Below are 24796 nucleotides of genomic sequence, written 5' to 3' on the forward strand. Positions count from 1 at the left end.
CCTGGACCCCTGGGTCTGAGAGAGGAGGGGCGGAGTGTGGACCCCAGTGTCTGATGGAGGAGGGTTACAGCCTAGACTTCTGGAGCTGAAGTGGTCGAGGCCGAGCTTCCAAGGTGCCGGCCCGCGCGTGCTAGGCGGGATCCGCCGCCCCTCCTCCGCCGTCGGGCGCCGCCCCGCCTCCTCCCAGACCCAGGCCCTCCCAAGCGCAAACGGCGAGCAGCCGGCGAGCAGCGGGCGTCCGAGCTGCCAGCGAGCCGGAGGAGGAGCCGCAGCGGCGCCAGGGGCAGCCGGGGAGCAGAGAAGGGCGCCCCAGGTAAGAGCTCCTCGCCTCCTCTGGCAGACTACACGGTCCGGGTCGCCCGGCCCCCGGGTAGGGAGGGACGGGGGCGGGGCCGACAGGGGCGGGGTTTGGCGGAGGAAACTGAGGCAGGACGGAAGTCTCCCAGAGGTGGAGCGGGTCCCCTCCACCTAACTCAGGAATAGGGATCCCCAGCCCCATTTTCCTGGATGTGTGAAGCAGGGAATCTCCATTTATGAACACCTTGGAGGAGGGGCCGCAACCCTAGAACCTGTGGGTCTGAGGGAGGAGGCGTCTGGAGTCCAAGAAACTTAGTTTGCAGGAGGAGGCATCTGGGGAACCAGGTCACCTGAGGGAGGATGGTTCAGGGGCCTTGGGCCCCTGGGTCTGAGGAAGGAGGCAGCTGTGGACCTGAACAAAGTCTGAGGGAGGAGGCAGCGGGCACCCGCACTCCCTGTAATGGTGTGGTAAACTTCTGCCCCTGATCACACTCAACACTTCCCATTCCCCCACCTCGGAGCCTGGCCAGCCAGACACTCCAGGTATGCGCAGTCGGAGTCTTGGGCGGGCCCTGGCCTGTCCTGCGAGGAGCGAACATTCCAGGAAGCAGCCTCAGGGACCCAGAGCGTGGGCCGGCGGGGACCCGGGTGTCCAGGCCAGCCCCACCTCCGCCGCGTTTAGTGGAGGACTGGAGGACGGGAGGAGGGGATGTAATCTCTTCCAGTTGCCTCACCTGCCCCTCCTCTCTGCTCCCCCCCCCCCATCTGCTTCTCATCCCTCCAAAGCTGTCACCTGCACAGGGAAGGGGGGCCCTCTGGAGGTGGGCGGGGCATCTACTCCAGGGTACCCTAGGCTTTCAAAGACTCTGGAAAGGGTGGCTTTTTTTTTTTTTTTTTTTTTTGAGAGGTCGCGCCCTTCCCCCATCTGCCTATGTAACTGGTTTCCTTCCTCCCGCAGGTGGTTGCCCCCTCCCTCTCCTGAGATGTCAGGGAGGAGACTACCTGTATCCTACAAAGGGGCCCCACACAGCCTGGGGGCCCCCAGTCCCAGAGTGAGGAGGTGGAGGTGCTGCTGTTGACAGGTCTGGTATTCATTCACCTGCTGCTTTCCAGTCCTGGCCCGGCTTCTAGAATGTTCTAGTCTCTCCATATCCCTCCCAGCATCTCCCAGCAGCCAAGTCAGTCTCACACTCAGGGAAAAACGAGAACGACAGGATCCGAGGGGCTCCTCCAGGTTATAGGAACACGAGGGCCAAGTGGCACTGCACGGATTTCAGATCTTACCCATGCCACTTCTTGGCTGTGTGACCCGGTAGAAAGCATTTCTCCTTGGGTTTGACCGTCCAGCCCTGGCTGGCGTGGAACTCGTGCAAACCGGACAGGCCTCCAACTTGTGGCCATCTTCCTGCCTCTGCCTCCTGGTTGCCGAGGTTACAGGTGTGCATCACCACACCCAGTTTTGCCTTTTTGTTTAGACTAACTGGATACTTATTATTAACCTAAAAGTTAAACAATCCCCAGGTTCTAGAGCATAAGGTATTCCTAAGGTCCTCCCATAGTCTGCCACGCAACATCTGCCCTCGGGTGGGGCAGGAGGAGGGGTCCCTGACTTCCGTTACTCAGGTGTCTTTCTTCTCTAACCACAGCCCTCTTTCTCTTCAGGTGTGCAAGCCATGCTCCCTCGCCACTCCTGTTCTCTCCTCCTTTTCCTCTTCCTCCTCCCCAGCGTCCCCATGGAGCCCCACCCCCCATCCTCCACCCTGCCCCCATTTCTGGCCCCTGAGTGGGACCTCTTGTCTCCCCGAGTGGCCCTGTCAAGGGGCGCCCCTGCCGGGCCCCCTCTCCTCTTCCTGCTGGAGGCCGGGGCCTATGGAGAGCCGGCAGGGGCCCCAGCCAACCGCAGCCGGCGCGGGGTGAGTGAGACCGCACCCGCAAGCCGCCGGGGTGAGCTGGCAGTATGCGACGCAGTGAGTGGCTGGGTGACCGACCGGCGGACAGCTGTGGACTTGCGTGGGCGCGAGGTGGAGGTGCTGGGCGAGGTGCCTGCGGCAGGTGGCAGTCCCCTGCGTCAGTACTTCTTCGAGACGCGCTGCAAGGCCGAAAGCGCTGGGGAAGGTGGCCCAGGTGTGGGCGGAGGGGGTTGTCGCGGCGTGGATCGGAGGCACTGGCTCTCAGAATGCAAGGCTAAGCAGTCCTATGTGCGGGCGTTGACTGCAGACTCCCAGGGCCGCGTAGGCTGGCGCTGGATTCGGATCGACACAGCTTGCGTCTGCACGCTCCTCAGCCGAACAGGCCGAGCCTGAGGTCCAGGCTTGGGAACTGCCCAAGTTGAGGGAAAACAAAAAACAAAAAACCAAAGCTGGATGCTGAAAGGACCACAGGGGTGGCCTGGCTGCTCTACCGTGCCTTATGACTGGGAACTGGAATAACCAAAGAATCAAATCTCTCTCAAATCTCAGTCTGTGTGGAATGTATGGTGAAACCAAATGAGGTTTCAAGTGATGAATAGGAGTTCTCCCGGAGGAACTTGACATTAATAACAATAGCCAATGTTTACTATCTCCTGTTTATCAGACCTGATATATGACTTTGGCAACCATTTTAACATCAGAGGACCCTGGCTCATCAAAACGGACGAGGAAAGAACGCATGAAAAGGGGATGCATGATGCATGCGCTGGAGCTAGGCCTCCATCAGTAGGCTGTTTCTGGTTGCCTGGCACGCACACAGTCCTGGGCTCCATCCTGAACATCATAAACCATGCACGGTGGTACTCATCTGTAGGTACAGGCAGGTAGATCATGGCCATCCTTAGCTACATAGGGAGGTTGAAGCCAGCCTTGTCTGTATGAGAATCTATCTTAATAAAATAAAAGGCCTGGGACTGGGTGTTGTGGTATGTACTGTAATCCTAATGCTTAAAAGGCTGCAGACAGAAGATTGCCTGGAGGTCCAGGGCAGCCTGGGCTACATACTTAAACTGCTCTGTCTGGGGCGAGGGCAAATGGGTCAGATGGGAAAACAATGGAAGCAGCTGGCCCTGGAACCTTAAGGATGGGATCAGGGAAAGCTAGGTTCACCAGACAAGTCCCACCTGGCCAAAGTGCACAAGCGTTGCCTAGGAATACAGCATCCTGCTTTGAGCAGTGAACCCGACCACCCAGGGAGTGCAAGCAAGCATGGATACCTCCCATCCAACATGACCCTAGTCTTTTTTTTTTTTTTTTTGTTCAGCTCTGATTTGGAGACAGAGTCTCCTCATGCAGCTCATTGGAGGGTGGACTTTGAACTTTTTTCTTTTTTCCAAGGCAGGATTTCTCTGTGTAGCCCTGGCTGTCCTGGAACTCACTCTGTAGACCAGGCTGGCCTCGACTCCCTAATGCCGGCATTAAAGGCATACATCACCACTGTGTGGCTCCGCCTTGAATTTATCTTCTGCTTCTGCCTCCCAAGTGCTGGCATTAAAATGTATTATGCAGTCAGTGCTGGGGATGGAATCCAGAGCTTCCTGCGGGCAGGAGCTCCCTCATCTGAACCCCACCCCACCCCACCCCCACCCCCACCTTTCCAATGCTTTGGGACACATTCTCACCAAGCTCAGGCTGGCTTAAAACTGGACCGTTGCTGAGGATGACCTTAAACTTTTCTCTTTTTTTTTAAAAAAAAAAGTCTTCAATTTTATGTGTATTGAGTGTTTTTGCCTGCATGTACAGGGGGTCTTCATGCATGGGTGTCTGCAGCAGCCACAAAAATATTGAGCTCCCTTGGGCCTGGAGTTAAAGATGGTCGTGAGACACCAGGTGGGGGCTGGGAACTGCTGACCCATTTTCTCCAACCTTAATCTCTTGAGTGCTGGGATCACAGGTGTGTGCGAGTAGAGTAGATCAGGCTGGACTCATAACTCCCAAGCATCAGCCTCCTTGGTGTTGGAGAAACAGGCATGTGTTACCCCAGGAAGAGTATAAAAGCCAGCTTCTCCCACCCTGCGTGAGCCTGGACGGCTTGCCAGGCAGATGCTTCTGATGCTCCGAGGGTGGCCCTCTTCCCACCCTCTAGCCACCTCCCACTCTCTCTGACTTCCCAACTCTTTTCTGAGTGAGGAGCCCATACCCCCTCCCCTCCCCCGTTTTTCTAAGTGTTTCCTGGTGTATTTCTTTTCCTCAGTCTCCCCAGCCCCCCATACCCAGGTGGAAGTTTTCAACCAAATGAAAGGCAGGCAGGACTGGGGACGCTCAGCCTTCATGGAAAAGAGCTGTCTGGAAACTGTTACCCCGAGGTGGGCAGGCCTGGCAATGCGAGAGCCAGGGACCCTATGGGAAAGGGGCGTTTAGTTCCTCTCCCCGAGTCAGCCTGTCTGTCTCTGTGTCTGCTGTATTCCCTCACCTCACCTCCCGTTTCCTTTCTCCTCCTCTGTTGGGAGTCTCCACCCTTCCCTACTTTTCTGTTTCCTCTCCGACCCTCCTCTCTAAAAGTCCTAGTTGGGGGTTCCCCTAGCCCTCCACACGCCATTGGCTGGGTTCAGAGTGGGCAGGTTCTGTTACCAGGGGCAACGGTCACAACAAGCCGGTTTCTTGGCTTCCCAGAGAAGGTGAGGACCATGGCAGGTCGAACCCTAGCTCTTCGATATGGGCCCCCTTGGTCTCCCATTTCTGAAACTGAGGTACTTGGAACCTGGCCCAACTGGCATCTCACCAGCAGCGGGGTTGCCCACCACTGGATCCCACCGGCGTCCTTTCCTCTGCCTACTCTCCAGGTGAGAGGGTGGAGGGTGAGATAGGGAAAGGGGGCAGCTCACAAACTTGTGTGCCAGGAGGAAAGAAGACTAGGGTTAGGTTCCTGTCTGAAGGTGGAGGGGTCTGGGAGCCTGGATACCAGGAGTTGGAGGAAGGAAAGGGGATGGTTTCGTGGGTCTTTTGGCTGATCTATGCGCCTTCACATCAGTCTATGGTCAAGGCACCCCTGCCTGCAGTCTCGAAAGTCATCAGCAGATGGGAAACCACCTCACAGTCTACATACACCCCCAAGACACATGGTGGCCCCTGTGCTCAGCCCAAGGCACCAGAGCACAAGGACCCCAGGCGGACACTTGGCATCAAGTCTTTGGCAGAAAAGGTAGGGTTCTGGGATCCAGAAATCTGGGGGTGAGAAGGTTGGACATTGGAGCCCCTGCTCCCTTACCTTGAATCTTTGGGCTCCCTTCTTGTAGCTAAGAAGACATGAGGGACGGGGTGTCCCCCTGAACACAAAATGCCAGATCAGTGAGACGAAGGCACAGTACAAGGGCTGGCCAGATGTGGATCAGAGTGCCCCCCTCTTTGCAGAGCCCCAGCCCCCAGAGCTCGCTGACCACCATCGCGGGGGACCTTCTCAGGTAGAGCCGGCTACACCGGCACCGTGGGAAGGCACACCGGCACTGCAGGAAGGAGCCTGGGCTGTCTAGGTTAGGGAGGAGACTGAGCCTCTGGGCTGGAGGAAGCTTGCATTCTATGGGGTAGTTATATGGTATGGAAGTGGGGGTCAGGGTACTGAATCTTGAACTGTGGGGAGAGAGAGAGCTGGAAGGTCTGGAAGTTGCCTCTTGGGGCTGTGGGCTGCTGGTGCAGTGAGCTAAGCTAGTTAGGTAGTTGCTCCCCAGAGCTGCACTACAATACTCTGAGAAGTTTGGTTAGCAGATGGTAGGTTTACTCAGCAAGAAGCAGTCAGGTAGGATTGTCATCCAAGATTACTTAATATCCAGAGTCAGGGTAACTGTTTTGACTAGGGGAGGGGGGGGGGACTAGAAAGGAGTGTGGCTGCAGCCAGAGTTTGGTTTCTTGGCCACTAAGTGTTTGGATAGGGTGCAGGGTTTAAGGCACTAAGACTAGTGTGGAGGTGGGGAAGGGCTTTGAACAGGGTACACAGTCTTTCTTGTTCACTACCTTTCCCAATATTTCTCAGGCCCTCATCCCCTGGACGAAGAACCCTGAGATGGCTGGCCAACCCTTCACAGTGAACAAGATGGGCATCCTGGATCGGCTTCAACCCTATCAGACCATTACTGCAAGTGACTTCACAAGGTGAGCCTGTGCCCAGCAGGCGCTGGTGAGTAAACCCCTCTCCTTGGGAGTTCCAGCTGTGTATGCAGAAACCACAGAACTGACCCAAGCTGAACTCTTCAGATCCTCAGAGCCTCTTCCAAGGCAGCAACAAACCAGTTCTAGACCCCCTTGAGTCCCCTGGAATCTGAACTCTGCTGCACTTGGACCTCCTCACCTGCTGCCCCGCCCACAGGAACGTGTCTGGATATCCCCACCAGAAACCGGTGATGGGCCTGAGCTGGCCGAGGAAGGCATCCCACCGGGATCGGGCAAGTTTACCGAGGGTGCGCCCAGCCCGGCCACGCCCATCGCAGCCGTACCTGGGAGCCCTGTCTCTGACCCGGGAGTCCTACGGACCCTTGGTGCACCCGCTCTGTGGAATGGACCGAATTTGCCCAGTACATGCATCGTGGGGCAGCCCCCATCGGAAGCCAGTGCTGGGCCTTTACAGTGTACCCAAGGCCTACTGCACTGAGAATTCCCGCTATGGGAGTGCCAGGGCGGAGCTGCTGTGAGCCGGTGAAGCCCACCCACCACGCAAACTCCATCATTGGACTTGTGGGCGGGCCAACCCGGACACACCCCTTACTTCCAGAGTTCCTCCAGGCGCAATTTACTGATCAAGAAGTTTTATAGCTGAAACCACACCTATTTTTGGACCCAATCCAGGCATCCTGATTAGGGGCTGGGAGACGGTGGTGCACCACCTCTGGTTGGATTGAAAGCAAATTTGGAGGCCCACTCGTCAGAACCTAAGGTTGAAGCTGTGCCCTCCTATTTAGTTGTACCCAACCATCAGAGTGGGTCTGATGGACGTTTACTCCAGCAATCTGGGGGTTCAGCGAGCAGCCTGCAGTGGCCTCCCCTTTACCTTGTTTCCCGTGCTTCCAATGTCAGCTAAGCCCTGACACCTGGGCCGAGTGTGAGGCCAATTCACTGGGACACTGGAGCTAGTCCCTGGCTTCCCTGACCTTGTCTGTGTCTCGCCCCCAAAGAGATTAGTGTCTAGGTTACCCAAGCCTGTAGCCACTACTTAGTGGCCTTGCCACCCCCACAACCCGCAGGTATAAAGCCAGGTGCCCAAGGTAGGGAAGGTATCAAGAATGGAGAGGCTCCAGGTAAGATGGTAGGGCCCAGGGTACTTCCCAATCCCACCAAACCCATAGATGGACAGCCTTGTGACCTGGGGGTTGGAGGAGGGAGAGGAGGGGGTCTCCTAGCTGGTGGACTTCAAACAGGAGATAAACAGATTTCATGGCTGGTGATGGGTCTTGAAGGACAGTTTCTGTATTATACTGAGTGGGTGCAGAACCTGGGATGGAAAAACCAGGTCAGGGGTAGAGTGAGACACTGGCTATGTCCCAGGGGCTGCTGCTGTGGCTGCTGCTGAGCCCAAGTGTGGTGTGGGCCTCCAGGGGCCCCCTTCGGCCACTGTGCCGGCCTGTCAACGCAACTCTGGCCGCAGAGAATGAGTTCTGCCCAGTCTGCATCACCTTCACCACCAGCATCTGTGCCGGCTACTGTCCTAGCATGGTGAGCGGGCCAAATGGGGTGGGGTACAGCGAGACGGCTCCTGGGCAGGGATCATAGCTACTGTGGGGGTCTGAAGGGCCGGGTGGGCATTCCACCTAGAGCGGGGCTGGGGCAGGGACACTCAGAAGAGGGCTTTTTCCACCCCGCACTCAGGTCCGAGTACTGCCGGCTGCTTTGCCTCCTGTGCCTCAGCCAGTGTGCACCTACCGGGAGCTGCGCTTCGCATCTGTCCGCCTCCCTGGCTGCCCACCGGGTGTAGACCCCATAGTCTCCTTTCCTGTAGCCCTCAGCTGCCGCTGTGGGCCCTGCCGGCTCAGTAGCTCTGACTGTGGGGGTCCCAGGACTCAACCAATGGCCTGTGACCTCCCCCACCTCCCCGGCCTCCTCCTCCTCTGAGGCCCACCCCTTCACCACCAGCAGGTGTTCTAATCATCCCTCCCTCCCTCCTTCCCAATAAAGGCTTTCCAACTGCGCTTCCATGTTCTTTAGTAGGCTCTGAGGACACAGCAGAGGTCCAGTTTTCAATAATTTTATATAAAGTCACAGTGTTAGAACTTGTAGAAAATGGGGTGGGAAGGGCTGGGGTGTCAGGTCAGCTCAGGAGGTGTCCATTGTTTCGCCTTCTGCAGAGAGAGGGAGCCAGCGTGAGTGAGCTGAGCGCTCCCGCACAGCCCTCTCCCACAGCACTAGCAGCCAGGGTGACACTCACTGAGCTCATTGAAGAGGAAGGCATCTTGGTACTCCTTCATGTACTGTGTGGAGCGGGATTCATCCAGGAAGAGGGAGTATACACGCTTAATGTCATCGACCTGCACCTCGGTGCCCTGAGAGCCGGTGGGACTCAGATCAGAGCAGCAGAGGGCCACCCCACCCCCAGCTTTTTCCTCGAAAATAACTGGGCACCTACTGTGTTCTTAGTCCCCACTCAATATCCATGTACCATGGCCCACGGGCTACCCCAGGGGCCATCCCTCATTCCTCCAGGCTAATCTGCTGGCTGACCTTTCGTTTCCGGCACACCAGGCTGGCCGCTGTGATGAGCTGGATGGCATAGCGCAGGGAGGTCTCGAGCCCAATGCGGGTCAGCACTGTGTAGGCGTCCTCACTCATCTCCACATCTTCCTCCTCACAGCTGTGGGCAGGCAGGAACGGCATATTACCCCACCCATCCCACAGTACAAACAGACACTGGGGTCTCACAACCACAGATGATGAGGCTAAAAGAGCCAAGGCACAGGAAGGGCCTCCCCACCCCCACCCCCACTGCCGGTCTCCCCCGCTCAGAGGCCTGGGTGAAGGCCGCACCGGATGCGCAGAATCTGCTTGGTATCCTTCTCACTGTAGGGTGACGTTGATACAATGAGCAAGCGGTCCAGCAGGTCGATGGGGATGCCGTGGGGACTCTGGTAGCTGGTGCCTCGGATCCTGGGGGTCAGGGAAGACTGTTAGTGGATATTTCAGGAAAACATACACTCTACCATAGCCCACTTGGGAACTTAGAAAAACTGTGAGCACAGGCTCTTGTCACCTGTAAGCACAGTTCACTCCAGCTGTGCTAGTGGCTATCCTGTCCCCTGCTGCCCTGGCAAACCCAGACAGTTCTTGGTGGGCAATGGGGCCCGTGGCAATTTATTCCAGGCAGAGGAAGGGAGTTTAGCCATAAATAAGAGAATACTGTTCTCCAGGGGTGGCTCAGGCCAGCGGGCAGAGTCTAGCCTACCATTCACGTACTGGGGAATTCCAGGTGAACATCAGCTAGCAAAGGGGTCCTTAGGGCTGCCTCCCCTCCACCTTCAAATCTATGGCCTTGAGCAAGCTGTCCAGCTTTGCTGGCCTACTCTGTGAAGTGGGAGTAGTAAGGTGAAGTGCAGGGAAGGTAGCCAGGTCCCAGCCTGTTAGGCCTGTCTGCCATCTGCCTTCACCACAACTACACCTAACTCTAGTTCCAGGGGACCTGGAGACTTCTTGTGGCATCTGTGGGTACCACATACGTGTGTACACATAACATAGACACACACATAAAAGTAAATCAGAGAAGGGGCTGGAGAGATGGTTAGAATACACACTGTTCTGTAAGAGGACCCACACCTGGTAGCTCACACCTGCTGCTAAGTCTACCTGCAGGGGATCTGCCATACTATTTTGGACTCTGCCCACACTTACATTCATGCTTGCAAGTATCACCTCCCCCACCTTCACACAACAACAACAAAAAAGATGTCATGCTAAGACCACACGAGGCAGGGTGATGTGCTTGATGAAGCCCAGGAGCCACCATCAAAGGGAGTTTGGCTCCCCACACTTGGGTTTGTGTGCTCTCTTAATCTGGGTCTCATGTATGTAGCCCAGGCTAGCCTAGAACTCAAACTCCTCCTGTCTCAGCCTACACAGCACTACGACTATGGTTGGTAGCGACATGCCCAGTGTCCACAGCATCTTTAGGTCAATACTTGTGGGCTGTGATGATTGAGTGGCGGGGTCTGAGTGACAAATTGATCATAGGCAGTTTGTGACATATCTAGGAGATAGCCCTGTGCTCAGCACAGGGTCTGCCCAGGACTGTGAGGGCCACACTGTGTGAGGGCCACATTGGAGGCAAGCCCAGCAAGACAATCCATTTACCTTGAGGCCACCCACCATCAACCCCTGGCCCAGAACGCGCTTCCCCCCAGAGACCTCTAAAGCTGCTTACTCACCGGGTGATCCCTCGGTTGGTGGCCATGATGAGGACAGGCGCCATGTCGCTCTCCAGGGCCCGGTTGAGGAAAGAGAAACTCTCAATGTCCAGCATGTGGACCTCGTCGATGAACAGCACCTGGAAGCCGTGAGGACCCAGGTCAAGGTCCCCTCCACCCAATGCCCCAGGTCTAAACACGCCCACCTGGGCTGGCACCACTCACCCCAGGAATGATCTCTGCCTTGCCCTCCTCTCTCCACTCAGCCACCTTTGCATTGATCTGTTCTCGGACTTCTGACTTGATCTCCCCTGTGTCTCCTACCAGAGACGGGGTGTCAGTTAGAGTTAGAGACTGGGTCCAGGACCAACCCAGAGAAAGAGGAACACTGGGGAGGAGGGTTCTGGGCTGCAGCAGCAGGGCAGAAAGGACAGAGGCAGAGACCCAAGGGAGGACTTGAGGGCAGTGCAGGAAAGGACACACTCAGACGGAGAACACAAGGCAAGCAGCAGGTCTGTTAAGAAAAGGGCAGAAAAGCTAGGGGTGGGCTTTGCAGAGGGGGACAAAGAAGGGTGCACCAAAGCATTCAAGGCCTTGGGGACTGCTTGGGGAAGGGCAGCTGACCTGAGAAGAGGGCCAGGAAGCCCTGAGTACGGGAGTTGATGACGTCAATCTCATGGAGGGACACGGTGTGCACCACCTCCTTGCGTTTCTGCAGCTCTCCGTCTGGGCACTGCACAAACTTGGTCTACAGGGCCAAGGGCAGGTGTGAGGGCAGCCAAGGCACAGGTCCCTCCCCGCAGCCCCACACTGGGAAGTAATGCAGCATCCGGACCCCATGAAGATACAGAAACATCCCAGTGTGGGATGAGGGTGAGGGAAGAGCGGAGCACCTGGGAGCCCATGGCGTCGTAGTCCCGTGCACGTGTGAAAGAGCGGCCCAGCTTGGAGATCTTGCCGGTGGCCTTGTCAATGGTGATGACGTCTCTGAAGGAACAACAACAAAGTGTAAGGAGGGTGCCACTCCCCTCACCGCCCAGGCCACTCCCCTCACCTCCCAGCCACTACTGTGGTCCTGCGGCTCACCCGGCCTGGACCTTGTCCTTGGTCAGGGACTCGATCATCTTGGTACCCAGGTCGTAGATGGTCTCCATCTCCGTGGTCTTGAGGGTCAGTTTGCCCACCTTGGATCCCTGAGGGTAACACACAAGTAAATGCTCAGAGGACTTCATCCCTGTGTGGCACGGCTTCAAATAGGTGGCGTTGGGAGGTGTGTCATGTCACCATGAGCCGGGTCACAAGAGGATGGGGAGTGGGGAGGAGGTGTCAAATTTAACATGGCTAGAACCCTGGGCCCAGCACTGAACCACCAAGGCACACCCCTATGCTCTCACGTGGATTCTAAGCAGGCCAGCCCTCTACCACTGAGCTGTGCATCCTCACAGAGGTTCAAGAGACCTCCTGCCTCTGCCTCCTGAGTGTCTGACCACAGAAGAAAAACAGCATTTTTGTTAATTACAAAATCAAAGCAGTAAATAAAAAGACAACTAAACTGGGCCATGGACATGGGTAGAGCACAGGAAACCGATCCTAATGACCTTGGGACCTACACAGTAGGAGACCCTACTCCCACCACGTGTCCTCTGACTGCACACAAAGCCCACACATTCCCCTCCTGAAGCAAGCACAATTGATACCCTCGGGCCTGGCTGCGGGAGTCGGCTGTCTGTATCTGGATCCTGGCACAAATGAGCTCTCTCCTTTTAGTCCCAAAAGGAGGCAGGGTAAAGGAGGGTAAGGGGCAGATGGGATTATCTGTATACATATACTTTAACATTTTATTCATGAGTGTCTATGTGTGGGTTTGTGCACGTGAGCACAGGAACCCACAAAAGGCAGAAGAGGGCACTAGCTCCCTGAAAATGTCCTTACAGGTGTCAGGGAGCTGCCTAATGTGGATGCTAGGAACTAAACCTGGGTCCTCTTCAGAGCGGTATAGGTTCTTAACCACTGAGCCTCTAAAGAACACACACACACACACACACACACACACACACACCTTAAAGACATTTCGTACTGGGCAGCGGTTGTGCATGCCTTTAATCTCAACACTTGGGAGGCAGAGGCAGGCAGATTTCTAGGTTCGAGGCCAGCCTGGCCTACAGAGTGAGTTCCAGGACAGCCAGGGCTACACAGAGAAACCCTGTCTTGAATCCCGACCTCCACCCCCACCCAACCCCCGCCAAAAAAAGACATTTTTTTGGGGAAAAGCTTTACCCACAATATTCTTACCATATCTAAAAAATCTAAAATTTAATTACTAATAGATTGAACTAATTTAGAACTTTATTTACAATTATTAAAATTACTGGGCAGCATACCTATGCTAAATCCACGTCCATTAACAATGAAGAATAACCTGGTTGTGGCTGTAAATCCTATAATCTGAGTACTAAAAAGTGGGAGGTGGAGGACCCCCAGCCAGTATGGGCTGCCTATTTAAAAAAAAAAAAGATTGTCTCAAAACACAAACTGAGAGTGCTGGTTCGCGCCTGTAATCCCAGACCTTAGGACACTGAATGCAGCCTGGGTGAGATCCAACTCAAGCGCCACAGGGTCAGGGAAGTGGCTCCCCGGAGTGCTCGCCTATCATGCTCAAGACCCAGGTCCTTCCCTAGCATCACACAACCTGGGCGTGCACTCAAGAGGTGGGGCATCAGGAACTCAAAGCCATCCTTAGTTACATAACAAGGTCAAAGCCAGTCTAGGCTACATGAGACGCTGCATCCAGAGAGAGAGAGAGAGAGAGAGAGAGAGAGAGAGAGAGAGAGATCCTGGTGAGAGGACTAGAGAGATGGCTCAGCAGAGAAGAGACCTTGCCGTGCAAGCATGAGGGCCTAAATTTGGACACCAGCACTGGTGTCCCATTATCCTCACCACCACCACCATCAGGCACAGCTACACGCAGGCCTGTAAGGCCAGTGCTGTTGGGGATGAAGAAAGGATCACTGGAAAGTCTGGCTGCCAGCCTAGTTCCAGATTCAGAAAGAGACCCTGTCCCAAAGATACAAAACACTGCGACAAAGCAGGAAACCCAACATCTAGTCTCTGTCTGTGTCAACAAATTCTCATACAACATACAGGTACACCTGGGCTGGGCAAGGTGGCTCACTCCTTCAACCTCAGCAACTCAGGAGGCAGACCCTTTCTCAAACACGGGGTGTGTGTGTATGTGTGTGTGAGAGAGAAGAGCGCCCTCAAATAGGCAAGAGAAAGTTATGGCATGCTGCAACACCCCTTTTCCCAGGCATTTCAGTAACAGCTGAAACATCACACAAAGAACCATCAAAACAGGTGGGTTTTAGTTGTTGAAGACAGGGTTTCTCTCCGTAGCCCTGGCTGTCCTAGAACTCCCTTTGTAGACCAGGCTAGCCTCAAACTCAGATATTCACCTGTCTCTGCTTTCCAAGTGCCAGTAATAAAACCAAGCCCAGCTCTAACACAAAATTTCAAAACCAGATCACCCACTGCCCTACAGTCCCACTCGTACAAAGCATCCAGAACCTGCAAGTCCAGCAGCAAGAAGAGATCACGTGGCTGGCGTGTTAGTATACAGGCACAATTTTCTCAAGGGACAATGGAAAGTTCTACAACCAGATAGCATAGAGGACGGCTGCAGGACCGCTGCAGAGTACATCGTCATCAAACAGCTGACATAAGAGCTTGGCTGTGGAGGGCTCACACACATGGCTCGAGAAGGCCCCAGCAACTCCTACAACAGAGAAACTCCCAGGGCCCCTAGACTCAGCGCATCTGCCCTGTACACTCTCAGTGCTCAGAGAGGAGATTGCGGACCAACTGTAAAACAGGGTGAGGCAAACCCACTAGACTACCTATTCTATAAATAAATACAAAGTAAAATTACTTTTATTTACATACATGGTGCATGTGCACAAATATAGGTCAGGGGACAACCAGTGAGAGGTTAACTCTCTTCCATCCTGTGGGTTCTGGGGGTTGGACCTGAGACCCGCAGGAAATAAAACAACTGGGCAGCTTGCTTAACACACAATGGGCCTTAGGTTTGACCCAGCACAGCAAATAGAAACAGAAACTCCCTACAACCAGGCAGACCTAATAGACACGGCTAGCTGACACCGGAAGCAGAAAGCGTGGGGAGGCAGGCCACCTGGGAGGGCCTCAGGAGTCCTGGGGGAAGGGGCAGTCTGGACCCAGGTGTCCACAGTAACTCATCAGCCCACACACTCCCTTCACTTGCTTCTCTTTTCATAAGAAAATCTCCATCGGCTCCGTGACGCCCCCCTTAGTCCCCATAGCACCCTCCACCGGCCCCACCCTTGCCTTTTGGCTGGAGGGGGTTTAGCCGCGAGCATGGGTGACATCGGTGCTGGGACACTCACCGTGCCTGTGGCTGGCCGGTCAATCTGGATCTCTACCACCTCCCCTTCAATGATCTCTGTCTCCTCCCTGGTGGGACAGACAGACAGCACAGTCTGGGTCAGGCTGGCCCGGGACACCCTGGTTCTCTGACCAGGACATGGGCAAGCGGAGTGGATCTCCTACAGGGCACTCACTTGATCCGGACACCAATGGAACGGCGGAAGGCTTGCGTTAGAGCCTCAGTCTTGCTCATCTCCAGAGAAAAGATCTCACTGCCTGCGATGGCTGTGAATGGTGTGTCGGGGCCCAGTGCCTGGGCCATGCCTATGGGAACCAGAGGTCAGGCAGTTGTGGCTGCTGGCCCCAGGTCCCTGACACAGTGGTGGCCCATGTTTCCAGACATCCTCTAAACCATCCATGCCTCTGCCCCATGCCCGGCCGAATGAGCCATTTAGTCCCCGCATCCTGTACTCTTCTGTCTTAGTACGAGTCACCTTGCAGGCAGGGTGACATGGCCCCATCCCTAGGTGAGCACTACTTCTGAACTGATTCCTGGCAGAACGTTGGCTCTCCCCACCCGGTCCCACAGTCTTAGCAGAGGCGGGAGTGAGACGATGGGCGGGTCAGGAGAGTCTTAGGGGCAGCTGTGACCCTAAGTCACCAGTGGACTGCCGCAGAGAAGGCTGGCTGCCAAGCCCAGTGTCCACCCTCTCTCTCTCATTCCCAGAACCCAAATGAGCCAAATCAAAAACTATAAAACAATGCAGGATGCAGCGGTGCACACCTCTGATCCCAGCACTTGGGAGGCAGAGCCCACGAAGACTACATAAAGACCTGTCTCCAAAAACCCCAAGACAAAACAGCCTCTGCGGCTCCCTAGACAGCCACTTCCTGATGCTTCCATGTGACTGTTAAATACAGTTAGCCTGTCCCTGACTGCTAGAGGAGGGGTTCCCCGGCACAGAGGAAAACGTCTGCCTCTTGAGGCCTCTTACCCATGGCAATGGCTGTCTTCCCAGTGCCTGGCTGGCCTGCAATGAGGACGGCCCGCCCTGCAATCTTCCCTTCTCGGATCATCTCCAGCACCACGCCAGCTGCACGCCGGGCAGCTAGCTGCCCCACCATTCCCTGGGAAGCCTGGAGGGTGGAAGGTGAGAGGACATGAAGGTGACTGTCTGCAGAGCCACCCCTGCAGTCCCACCACATCCTGGCACACACCCCACCTGCTGGAAAACAAAACAAAACAAAATAAACAAAACAAAACTAAACAAAACAGTACTGACTTTCTCTTCTTTCTGAGATGGGGTCTCACTCTTTAGACCAGGCTGGCCTTGAACTCATAGAGATCCAAGTGCCTCTGCCTCCCGTCTGAGGTGGTTCAGTATGGAATCAAGAGGCCCGAAGACCTGCCTGGCAGGAACAGCCCACGTGCCCAGCCCCATGGCTCTACCTGTCTTGGCTCCAGGGCATCATCCAGTCCCAGCCCCCGGATGTGGGAGTGAGCGCCTGCATTGGAGGAAGGGAAGCAGAGTTACGGCTGGTCTAGGCAGCACTGGCTGGTCTAAGCAGCACCGTGTGGCTGCTGAGCTCAGGCTGCTCTCTTGGTCAAACGAAGGCAGGAAGATGCCAGAGCACCGTTACGTGCGTGGCATCCAAGAGCTGGATGACGCTACCAAAGCCCCAGGCACTGAGCTCAAGAGCTAACGGACCGCGCTGTGGGAGGACACAAGGACTTGGCACCCAGGTGCTGCCTTTCCACATCACACTGACAAGCCAGAGCTTGCTGCTCCCATTCTCCCAGCCTGGGGCCCAGCCACAGGGATGCGGAGAGACAGGTTAGGGCCGAGCCTAGAGGCCATCCAGGAAAAGGTAAGGACAGCACCCTGGTACAGCAGCTAGTGGCTCTGCAATAAACCTCAGAGGGGCACAGGTACCAGGCCCACCCACCACCCACTGCCTCCACGACACCACACTCTTACAGTGAGCTGTGTCCCCTCTGGAAGACATGAGACTCAGCACAGGGACTGCATGTGACCTTGGGTTCTAACTCAAGCACTGAAGTGAGAGGGTGCTTCCTTTCAAAAAGGTAGAATTCATCAGCCAGACACAGGGATCCGTGCCTGTGATCACAGCACTTTGGGAGGAGGACGAGTTAAAAGTCATGCTTAGCTACACGGTAAGTTCAGGGCCAGCCTATAGGAAACTGCCTGGAGAAGAAAAACAAGGCCAGGCACGGTGGTGCACAGCACTCGGAAGGCAGAGGCAAGGGGATCCCTGCGAGTTAGAAGCCAATCTGGTCTACACAGGCAGGTCTACTTAGTCTAGCCAAGTAGAAAGATCAGCGTCCACCAAGGGCCTGCAGTTGGAGCCCATAGTCCTCTACTGTGTCTTAGAGGTGCTGAGTGACAGCTGAACAAGTGGGTGTGGCCTCTTGCACAGCTGGCATCCTCCTCCTGGGAGCCGCCCTGCCCTGCCCACCTTGCTACAGGTGGTGAGCGAAGCTTCCTACACAGCTGCTCTGAGAGCTGGTCTCCTCAATGGGGATAGGATGACTGACTCTCCACCTCCCAAGGTCACAGGAGACTTCCAGCACCACTTCCAGCACTCATGAATCTGATGGCTTGAGGCCTGAGGCACACCAGGTAAGAGGAAGGCCTGGTGCACCCTCAGAGAGCATGTGACCAACATGCACTTGTGTGCCGGACACATGGTTCCAATGTTCCTCAAAGTTCCAGAAACCCCGTGGAGGCATGCTAGGCGTATGGCAGCATAGCCTGGGACTAAGGCCCCATTGCATCCTTCTCTGTCTGTCTGGGCACTAAGCAGTGGTGTCTCCCTTGGTCCTGACCCTGCTCACTCACCGATTCGCTCGATTCTTGTCACATCTCGGATCTCAGGGACTTTGGTGGTGGCTGCCTGCAGGTGAGGACGATGACGTGTAAGAAGGTTCCCAGTTGTCACAGTTTCATCTGCTCCCTCAAGGTCCTGCTGCCCACCAGGAGCCCCCCACTGCACAGGCAGGCAACACAACAGCAGCCACCACCACCCTCTGGGCCATCAATCACTAATGGCAGTGATCAGCCCCACCACGGGGCCCAGGGAAACAGGCTTCGTGTCACACCCCCCAGAGCTCTGGCATGACCTAGTGCAGAGAGGAAACCCTCCTGTCCCCATTCTGAGCTCTGGGAGGATGGCAGGGAGACTCTTAGACCAGTGCTCTGGCTCCCATTAGGCACCTACGTGTCTCACCAAGGGAACAGGCCACACCTCTCCGGCCCACCTTGGACTCCATGTTTGAAGTTCAACACACTAGAGTGCTGAGCTCATTCAATAAACATATCCAAGGGCCTCCTGAAGAAGCAGCTAGCACTGTCTCCCCTCACAGGAGAAAGATATGAGTAAACACCTCCTGGAATGTTTGAGGCACTGGAGTCCCCACAAAGCGAGCACGCCAATGTGTATAACAGCCAAAGGCCACTCACAACCATGTGTCCGGTATACGGTCTATTCAAATATGGACTATTACTCGGTCTATTCAAATATGGACTATTACTCAGGCAGGAAAAAAGAGTGAAGCTCTGACCCCAACACACCCAGGAAGACCACTGAGAGGTGCTGAGCGAGTGGGCTCCCACATAATAAAGACTGCACGCAGGGGCTGGAGAGAAGGGTGGAGGACTCTTGGCCGGTCTTCCTTCCAGGGGACCGAGGCTAAACTGACTGCACACATGTGGTGGCTCACAGCTGACTCTAACTCTGGTTCCGGAGATCCAATACCTTCTTCTGGCCTCCTCAGGCATAGACGTATCCGGAGGGAAAACACCCATACACAGAAAACATGGTGAATAAACCCTCACGTTGAAGGATTCTTTTTTGTTGTTGTTGCTTTGGTTTTTTTCGAGACAGGGTTTCTCAGTGTAGGTAGCCCTGGCTGGCCTTGAACTTAGAAATCCACCTGCCTCTGCCTCCCAAGTGCTGGGATTAAAGGCATGCGCCACCACTGCCCAGCTTGGGTTGAAGGGTTCTTATATGAAGTATCCAAAAGAGATGCCAGAAATACAAGGTAGACTAGTGGTTGCCAAAGGCTCGGGGAGGGAGGTGTGGGGACACTGGAGGGTGCCTGCTAGGATGCACTTCTGCAGCCACTGGGGAGGCTGAGTCAGAAAGAGTGCCTCGAGTCTGGAGCTAGCCCAAGCTAAAGGGTGAAAACAAGAGACCGATAAATCCAGGCGGTGGACCCTTGAACATCTTTTCCTATTTTTTACGAACCTAAGAAACCACAAAGCTAAGCGGCCCTCAACCACAGCTCAGGATGCCTCCTCCTGGAATGGAACAAGGCCTTCCAGGATAGCCCACAGCCCAGGACCATTTACTGCCTGTCTCTTGCTGTGGGAGCCTTCACCTTCCTCTTTTTGTAGGAGATTGTGTGGACTGCAGGAGCATGAGACCCCCAAACTACTGTCACACACAGGCAAGCAAAGGCAGGCCCTTCCTCACCATGGTAACAGCAACAGACGCCACTGACCTCCCTACAACTTGCCTGGGCCCAACCCCAGAATCAAGGACACCACAAGGCCACAAGATTTCTTCACTGGGAAGTCTGAGGAGCTAGTGCCAGGCCCAATATGCCCGGTCTCACTTCCTGGGCTTTATTCGCTCACTGTAACATTCAACTAACTGTGCGATGGCACAGACACGTGCCCTAGGTGAGGTTCTGAAAAATACAGTCTCTGGACAAGACCCCATGCTCTGAACCCAGACTCTATTTCTCTTCCTCACTGTCACACTCCTGGCTTCGGACACACTTTCCTGTGACCTGTGCTCTCAAGCACACAACACAACTTCCCACTTACTAATCTTCCCCAGAAGACCAGGGTACCAGTCTCAGACCTCGCAGGACACTGGGATGAGACTTTGGAACTGGTCACTGACTACATCAAGAGGCAGACGAAGTTTCCAGAACGCATTGTGGGATGAACCACGACTCTGTCACTCCAGGCTCTGGCTAGTCACTCATTCACAGAGAAATCTGAGTGTCTACATGACTCTTCCATCAGACCCAGGATTCTTTCTGTTGTTGTTTCTCTGTGTAACCCTTGGCTGTCCTGGAACTGGCTCTGTAGACCAGGCTATCCTCAGACTCACAGAGATCCACCTGCCTCTGCCTCCCAAGTGCAGGCTTTCACTACCATGCCTGACATCTAGGATTCTGAATACATTGTTGCCTTCTCTACTAGCTTCTAAAGCCACAATGAAGCTCCTTCCTCAGTGGTCAATACACTTCCTCCACATCCAGGAGTCCAGGTCCAGCCCTCTTCTATTAGGCCCAGGCACCCTCCCTAGCCCTCCTCCTCCTCCAAACCAGGCCTCATCCACTGTGATCGTCCCTCCGATCTAGGGATTCAGGCTCTAGCCTGCCTACCTCAAACACAAAGGTGCACACACCAGCCTGCTTCCCTCAGACCCTGGTATCCTCTCCTCCCAACACTTCCCACAGATCCATGTGTCCTCCCAAGCCCTCCTTGGCGACTTCCTCAGCCCCCTTCCGTCAGATTCATGCATTCTCCTCTGCTCTCTTCCTTTAGACACATGCATTCTCCTCTGTATCCATTGCTCAGACTCGGTGTCCTCAGCATCCTCCCTCTGACTCGGGAGTACTCCCCAGACCTCCTCCGTCAAACCAGGCATCTTCCTTATCACTCCTCCCTCAGATACAAGAGTCCTCTCCAGCTCCCTCCTTCAGACTCTCTAAGAAGGGTCATTGTCGGTCCTCCACATGCACCCAACACTTACCACGGTTGCCATGATGCACACCAACCGCCAATGCCTCAGCGGAAACGGAAATCGGCTAGGAGCGCGGTCTTTATCCTCTCTAGGCTCCCGGTCATCCAGTCATCTCTATGGCCCATAAGATATATAAAATTCCTGTAGGGGGCGTACACTAGGCCGCGCCCAGCCCGCGAGGCTAAATTGGAAAGCCGGTGTTCTGAATCCCGGGTGGGTTCCTGACGTCTCTTGCTCCTCCTCCTCTTACCTAGCCTCCTCCCCCCTCCTTCCCCCCCGCCCTGCAACTGCTAAGTCCGATTGCAAAATTCTGAGCACATTTTGTAGCAACCACACGTCCTCCACGATCCCTTCCCTCTCTGTCCAACCTTCCTCACCAAATTGGGCCTACAGCTGAGATTGACAGCTCTGTTCACCAATCACTTCCATGCTGCGTAGAAACAAGCCCCGCCCCCGCAGCTCCCCAGGAGCCTCTGGCCAAGGAAACTGGATTCTATCCGCCAATAAGTAGACGCAATAGCCCCCGCCCCCCAGCCGCCGACCAATCGTGCTAGACCAGCAGGGTGGGCAGTGCCTCCTGGCGGCCACGAGGCTTCACTGCAGCTGCCCGCCCGATTCAGTGTCTCAGCTCACCCTACCTGAGTCGGAGCGCTCTGGGGCGGGGGTGCGGTCGTGCAATAGGAAGCGGAGCGCCTTGCAAGCTTCCCCTGGGACACCCGCTAACTCTACCGGTCACCAAGTCTGCTGCGTTCCCAGCCGATCTCTCTGGTTTCCAGTTTTGGTGCTCGAAGTCCCCTGCCCGCAGTAGCCATGCCTCTCAGCCGCAGTCTCTCTGTGTCCTCGCTTCCAGGATTGGAAGACTGGGAGGATGAATTCGACCCCGAGAACGCAGTGCTTTTCGAGGTGGCCTGGGAGGTGGCCAACAAGGGTGAGAACGTCAGCGTTGGTCCCTTGACCAAGAAGGGCAGGCGAGGATGGGGCCCCGAAACTCCGTTTCAGACGGGAAAAGAGTTACGTGGAGGAGTCTTGGGTCCTGGGAAAAGCGCCTGTGACTTCTGTGTCCTTGTGAAGGGGCTGGAGTAGGCGTCCTAGGCCCTGGGGGGAAGGGACAAGAGACTACTCTTAAGATGGAAGGAGGCTTCAGGTTCTGCAATCTAGGGAAGAGGGCACTCAGAGAAAGATTCCTGGGTCTTGAAGGGAGGTTTTCGAGGGCCGAGAGACCTGAGATCTAAAAGTGGAAGGAGTTAGTGCATCTAAGCCCAAGGAACACTGGAGCTTTTGGGTCTGTGGTCCAGAGGACGTGACTGTGGAGTTGGGGTGTTCCTAAAGGTTGGGATTCATGGATTTTTCAGGGGGCATAGCGGACCTGAACCAGTGTAAAGCCAAGAGGGGCTTGGAGACTCAAATTCTTAGATACAAGGTGGGAAAGAGTTGGGAACTTGAATGTCGAGTTTGAAGGAGCCCAGGGCCTAAGTCCTGGCTTCCTATGTAGTGAGGTGCCTCCCTCCCTGTGGACTGGGAAAGCTGGAAGTCCTAAGTTGGTCAGGAGCTGGGCCCTAGGATGGGAGGAACCCACCCACAGTATGTATGGGAGATCACTAGCTTCTCGCTCATGAGAAGGCTGGGCTGGGAATCCCAGCAGCTGGGCCTTGTGGATCTGAACATTTCCTTTTCTGGATCCTGGGGAGAAAGAGACTAGGTCTCTCAGCATGTTGGGAGATGGCAGACTCAATGCTGTGTACTACCAGGGTACCAGTTTCAGGTGAGAAGGCTGAGGACCCAGATTCCTAAATCTGAGGTGGGGTCACAGGAGGAGCAGGGCCCAGCAGTCCCTGTGTCCCAGCCCAGGGCTAGCATCGTTAGGGGCCCTGAAGGTGTGGAATAATAAGTCAAGCTTCCCTCAGGTAACTGGGTAGCTGGATAGGGCCATGTACCATTTTTCCCACTGCATCTGAAAGTCAAGAGCTTTAGAGCCTTCCTGCTCCTAATTCTCTAAGAATTAGGAGACTAAAGAGTGCTTCCTGTGTCATGACCAGGAGTCTAACTGGAGCCTGCTCCTCCCTCAGCATCCTGATTTCAGTCCCCTCTCTCCATAAACTCAAGAGGGCTATCCTCAGGTTTGCTTTTCCACGACCCCTACCCTCCAGTCCCAACCTCCCCTGATTCCCAATTATAGGTTCCTGCCCATTTTCTACCCCAATACTACCCACATACATCCCATTACCTGCCAGGTCTCAAAGCTATGGACCAATGGTGGGGTTGTCTGTCCTTTTGCACTTTGGCCCACAGTGGGTGGCATCTACACTGTGCTGCAGACGAAGGCGAAGGTGACAGGGGATGAATGGGGTGACAACTACTATCTGGTGGGACCATACACGGAGCAGGGTGTGAGGACGCAGGTAGAGCTCCTGGAGCCCCCAACTCCGGAACTGAAGAGGACTTTGGATTCCATGAACAGCAAGGGTTGTAAGGTGGGACACAGCCCTACCCAGGGGGGTGGGAGTGGGAACTGCCAGCAGGGGCCCTAGCAAGAGGTGAAGAGAAGGTGGAATGGAGGCAGGAGGTGTAGTCAGAACTTTCCCAGCAGGCCTAGGGAAGAAAGCGATAGACGGGTATAGGATCTGGTGAAGTAGGCCAGTGGGTACCGGGTGTCAGAAAGGCCAGATGGATGGAGATGAATCTCAGCAGAGATCCTCAGACCCAGAGACTACAAACAAGCTGGAGCTAGGCAGAAAGATAGTCAAAGCTATGTGTTCTGTGCACACCTGCAATCCCAGGACTACGGAGGCCTAGGCAGGAGGATCTCGGTGTGTTCTAAGCCAGTCTGGACCACAAGAAGGCTCTGTCTCACAGTAAATAAAATAAAGATGAGTAGCCAGGCAGACAAAAAGATGGAATAGAGATGAAGAGAGGAGAACCAGGGGAAAAGAGTCTGCGGTGAGCAGATCCATGAACTAACGAGGAAGGGGCGTGGCTCAGAGGCAGAGCCCCTGCCTAGAATCCCCCAATGAGGGGCTAGGGGTGTGGCCCAGTGGCAGAGTCCTTGCCTAGAATCTCCCTGTAGGGGTCTGGGGTTATAGCTCAGCGGTAGAACCCCTGCCTAGCATGGCCCGTGGGTTTCATCCTAAGAACCACAAACAGAAGCCTGTTGGTCCCAACACTACAGAGTAAGTTCCAGGACAGCCAGGACTAGGCAGAGAAGCCCTGTCCGTCTCCCCCTCCCCCCACCCCCACCCCCGCCAAAGAAATACAAGGAGAAAGCCAGAAGAGAGGGAAGGTGAGATGGAAGAACCCTAGAAGAGATGCAGATGGAAAGACAAGTGCAGAGGCTCCACCTAGTCACAGCCTGTGTTCGGGGTTGGGTTCCAGCATCCAGTCAGGCCAGACCATGTCCCTATGAGACCCCAGAGTGGCCACATCCCTCCCCCAGGACAGCTGTTCCTAATAATAGACCCCCCCCTCCCAGCAAAAGGGCAGACAACAGCTGGGAGGGGGAGGGGTGCTCCAGTGAGGCCCTGGCCAGACGAAGCCAGGTTGGGACAGAGTTAGATCAATGGCCTGGAGCCATACCTGTGGTCTCCGGAGGAGAATGGCTAATGGGGACTGAAATAGAACATCGAGTTTTAGGAAGGTGGCAATTGGTAGGAAAGTACAGTCCTGGCTGATAGACACGTGACACAGGTGACAAAACAGGCCAATGGGGAGAGGAGAAAGGTAGTGGGAGGGGTTACAGAGGGCCACAGATGAGGCCGTGGGTGAGGGGAACGTGAGACAGCTGAGCTCAGTTACCAGGCTGGGGATGTAAGCCGGCGAGGAATGCGGGCCAGGTCTTCTGAGCCTCCCTTTGCCTCTCCCTCAGGTGTATTTTGGGCGTTGGCTGATCGAGGGGGGACCCCTAGTGGTGCTCCTGGATGTAGGAGCCTCAGCTTGGGCCCTGGAGCGCTGGAAGGGTGAGCTTTGGGACACCTGCAACATCGGGGTACCCTGGTACGACCGCGAGGCCAATGACGCTGTCCTGTTCGGCTTCCT

General features: G+C 55.2%; 4 protein-coding genes across 13 annotated transcripts in view; 3 read left to right on the plus strand and 1 right to left on the minus strand.

Moving 5' to 3' along the window:
• Positions 1–219: 219 nt before the first annotated feature.
• Positions 220–3704, plus strand: Ntf5 (neurotrophin 5). 4 transcript variants are annotated; one of them, NM_198190.1, is made up of 3 exons: positions 220–313; positions 1256–1379; positions 1960–3704. In NM_198190.1, exon 3 carries the CDS (start codon positions 1971–1973, stop codon positions 2598–2600), a length of 630 nt encoding a protein of 209 aa, NP_937833.1. In that variant the 5' UTR covers positions 220–313; positions 1256–1379; positions 1960–1970; the 3' UTR covers positions 2601–3704. The 4 variants fall into 4 exon arrangements, with proteins under 4 accessions (NP_937833.1, XP_006541375.1, XP_006541376.1 ...); XM_006541312.4 differs by lacking the exon at positions 220–313 and adding an exon at positions 388–840; XM_006541313.3 differs by lacking the exon at positions 220–313 and adding an exon at positions 851–1008.
• Positions 3705–4132: 428 nt separating this feature from the next.
• On the plus strand, positions 4133–8380 carry Lhb (luteinizing hormone beta). 5 transcript variants are annotated; one of them, XM_011250810.3, is made up of 7 exons: positions 4516–5050; positions 5239–5409; positions 5504–5668; positions 6235–6353; positions 6568–7492; positions 7740–7907; positions 8061–8380. In XM_011250810.3, the coding sequence occupies exons 5-7, from the start codon at positions 7478–7480 to the stop codon at positions 8301–8303; spliced, it is 426 nt and encodes a 141-aa protein (XP_011249112.1). In that variant the 5' UTR covers positions 4516–5050; positions 5239–5409; positions 5504–5668; positions 6235–6353; positions 6568–7477; the 3' UTR covers positions 8304–8380. The 5 variants fall into 5 exon arrangements, with proteins under 5 accessions (XP_017177493.1, XP_006541413.2, XP_030098037.1 ...); XM_030242177.1 differs by having other exon boundaries at positions 4510–5050; positions 6568–7907; XM_006541350.4 differs by lacking the exons at positions 7740–7907; positions 8061–8380 and having other exon boundaries at positions 4507–5050; positions 6456–7016.
• Positions 8381–8420: 40 nt separating this feature from the next.
• Ruvbl2 (RuvB-like protein 2) lies at positions 8421–22696 on the minus strand. 3 transcript variants are annotated; one of them, XM_006540723.4, is made up of 16 exons: positions 21406–22696; positions 20777–20881; positions 17845–17899; positions 16434–16489; positions 15979–16120; positions 15178–15307; positions 15004–15070; positions 11669–11775; positions 11476–11569; positions 11207–11330; positions 10808–10902; positions 10604–10722; positions 9213–9332; positions 8910–9039; positions 8617–8731; positions 8421–8530 (listed from the first exon to the last, which is right to left on the minus strand). In XM_006540723.4, the coding sequence occupies exons 2-16, from the start codon at positions 20786–20788 to the stop codon at positions 8505–8507; spliced, it is 1392 nt and encodes a 463-aa protein (XP_006540786.1). In that variant the 5' UTR covers positions 20789–20881; positions 21406–22696; the 3' UTR covers positions 8421–8504. The 3 variants fall into 3 exon arrangements, with proteins under 3 accessions (XP_006540786.1, XP_006540785.1, NP_035434.1); XM_006540722.2 differs by lacking the exon at positions 21406–22696 and adding an exon at positions 21145–21241; NM_011304.3 differs by lacking the exon at positions 21406–22696 and having other exon boundaries at positions 8423–8530; positions 20777–20989.
• Positions 21364–24796, plus strand: part of Gys1 (glycogen synthase 1, muscle) — a 21779-nt gene continuing 18346 nt past the window's right edge. The window contains exons 1-3 of the mRNA NM_030678.3: positions 21364–21695; positions 23057–23238; positions 24627–24796. The exon at positions 24627–24796 is cut by the window's right edge and continues 22 nt beyond it. Of these exons, the coding sequence (NP_109603.2) occupies positions 21578–21695; positions 23057–23238; positions 24627–24796 (470 nt within the window). The 5' untranslated portion in view covers positions 21364–21577. The remainder of the gene's footprint in view (positions 21696–23056; positions 23239–24626) is intronic.

The sequence above is a fragment of the Mus musculus genome, chromosome 7, assembly GCF_000001635.26.
Source record: "Mus musculus strain C57BL/6J chromosome 7, GRCm38.p6 C57BL/6J".
In the NCBI taxonomy this organism is placed as follows: Eukaryota; Metazoa; Chordata; class Mammalia; order Rodentia; family Muridae; genus Mus; species Mus musculus.

Coding starts and splice junctions, on each gene's coding strand:
- Ntf5 (NM_198190.1), top strand. CDS start 1,971: ATGCTCCCTCGCCACTCCTGTTCTCTCCTCCTTTTCCTCTTCCTCCTC.
- Lhb (XM_030242177.1), top strand. CDS start 4,610: ATGGGAAAGGGGCGTTTAGTTCCTCTCCCCGAGTCAGCCTGTCTGTCT. Junction 5,051..5,238: donor TTCCTCTGCCTACTCTCCAG/GTGAGAGGGTGG, acceptor CCTTCACATCAG/TCTATGGTCAAGGCACCCCT. Junction 5,669..6,234: donor ATCGCGGGGGACCTTCTCAG/GTAGAGCCGGCT, acceptor AATATTTCTCAG/GCCCTCATCCCCTGGACGAA.
- Ruvbl2 (XM_006540723.4), bottom strand. Junction 16,490..17,844: donor GACAAGAATCGAGCGAATCG/GTGAGTGAGCAG, acceptor CCTCCAATGCAG/GCGCTCACTCCCACATCCGG. Junction 9,333..10,603: donor ACCAACCGAGGGATCACCCG/GTGAGTAAGCAG, acceptor CCTGACCCCCAG/GATCCGAGGCACCAGCTACC.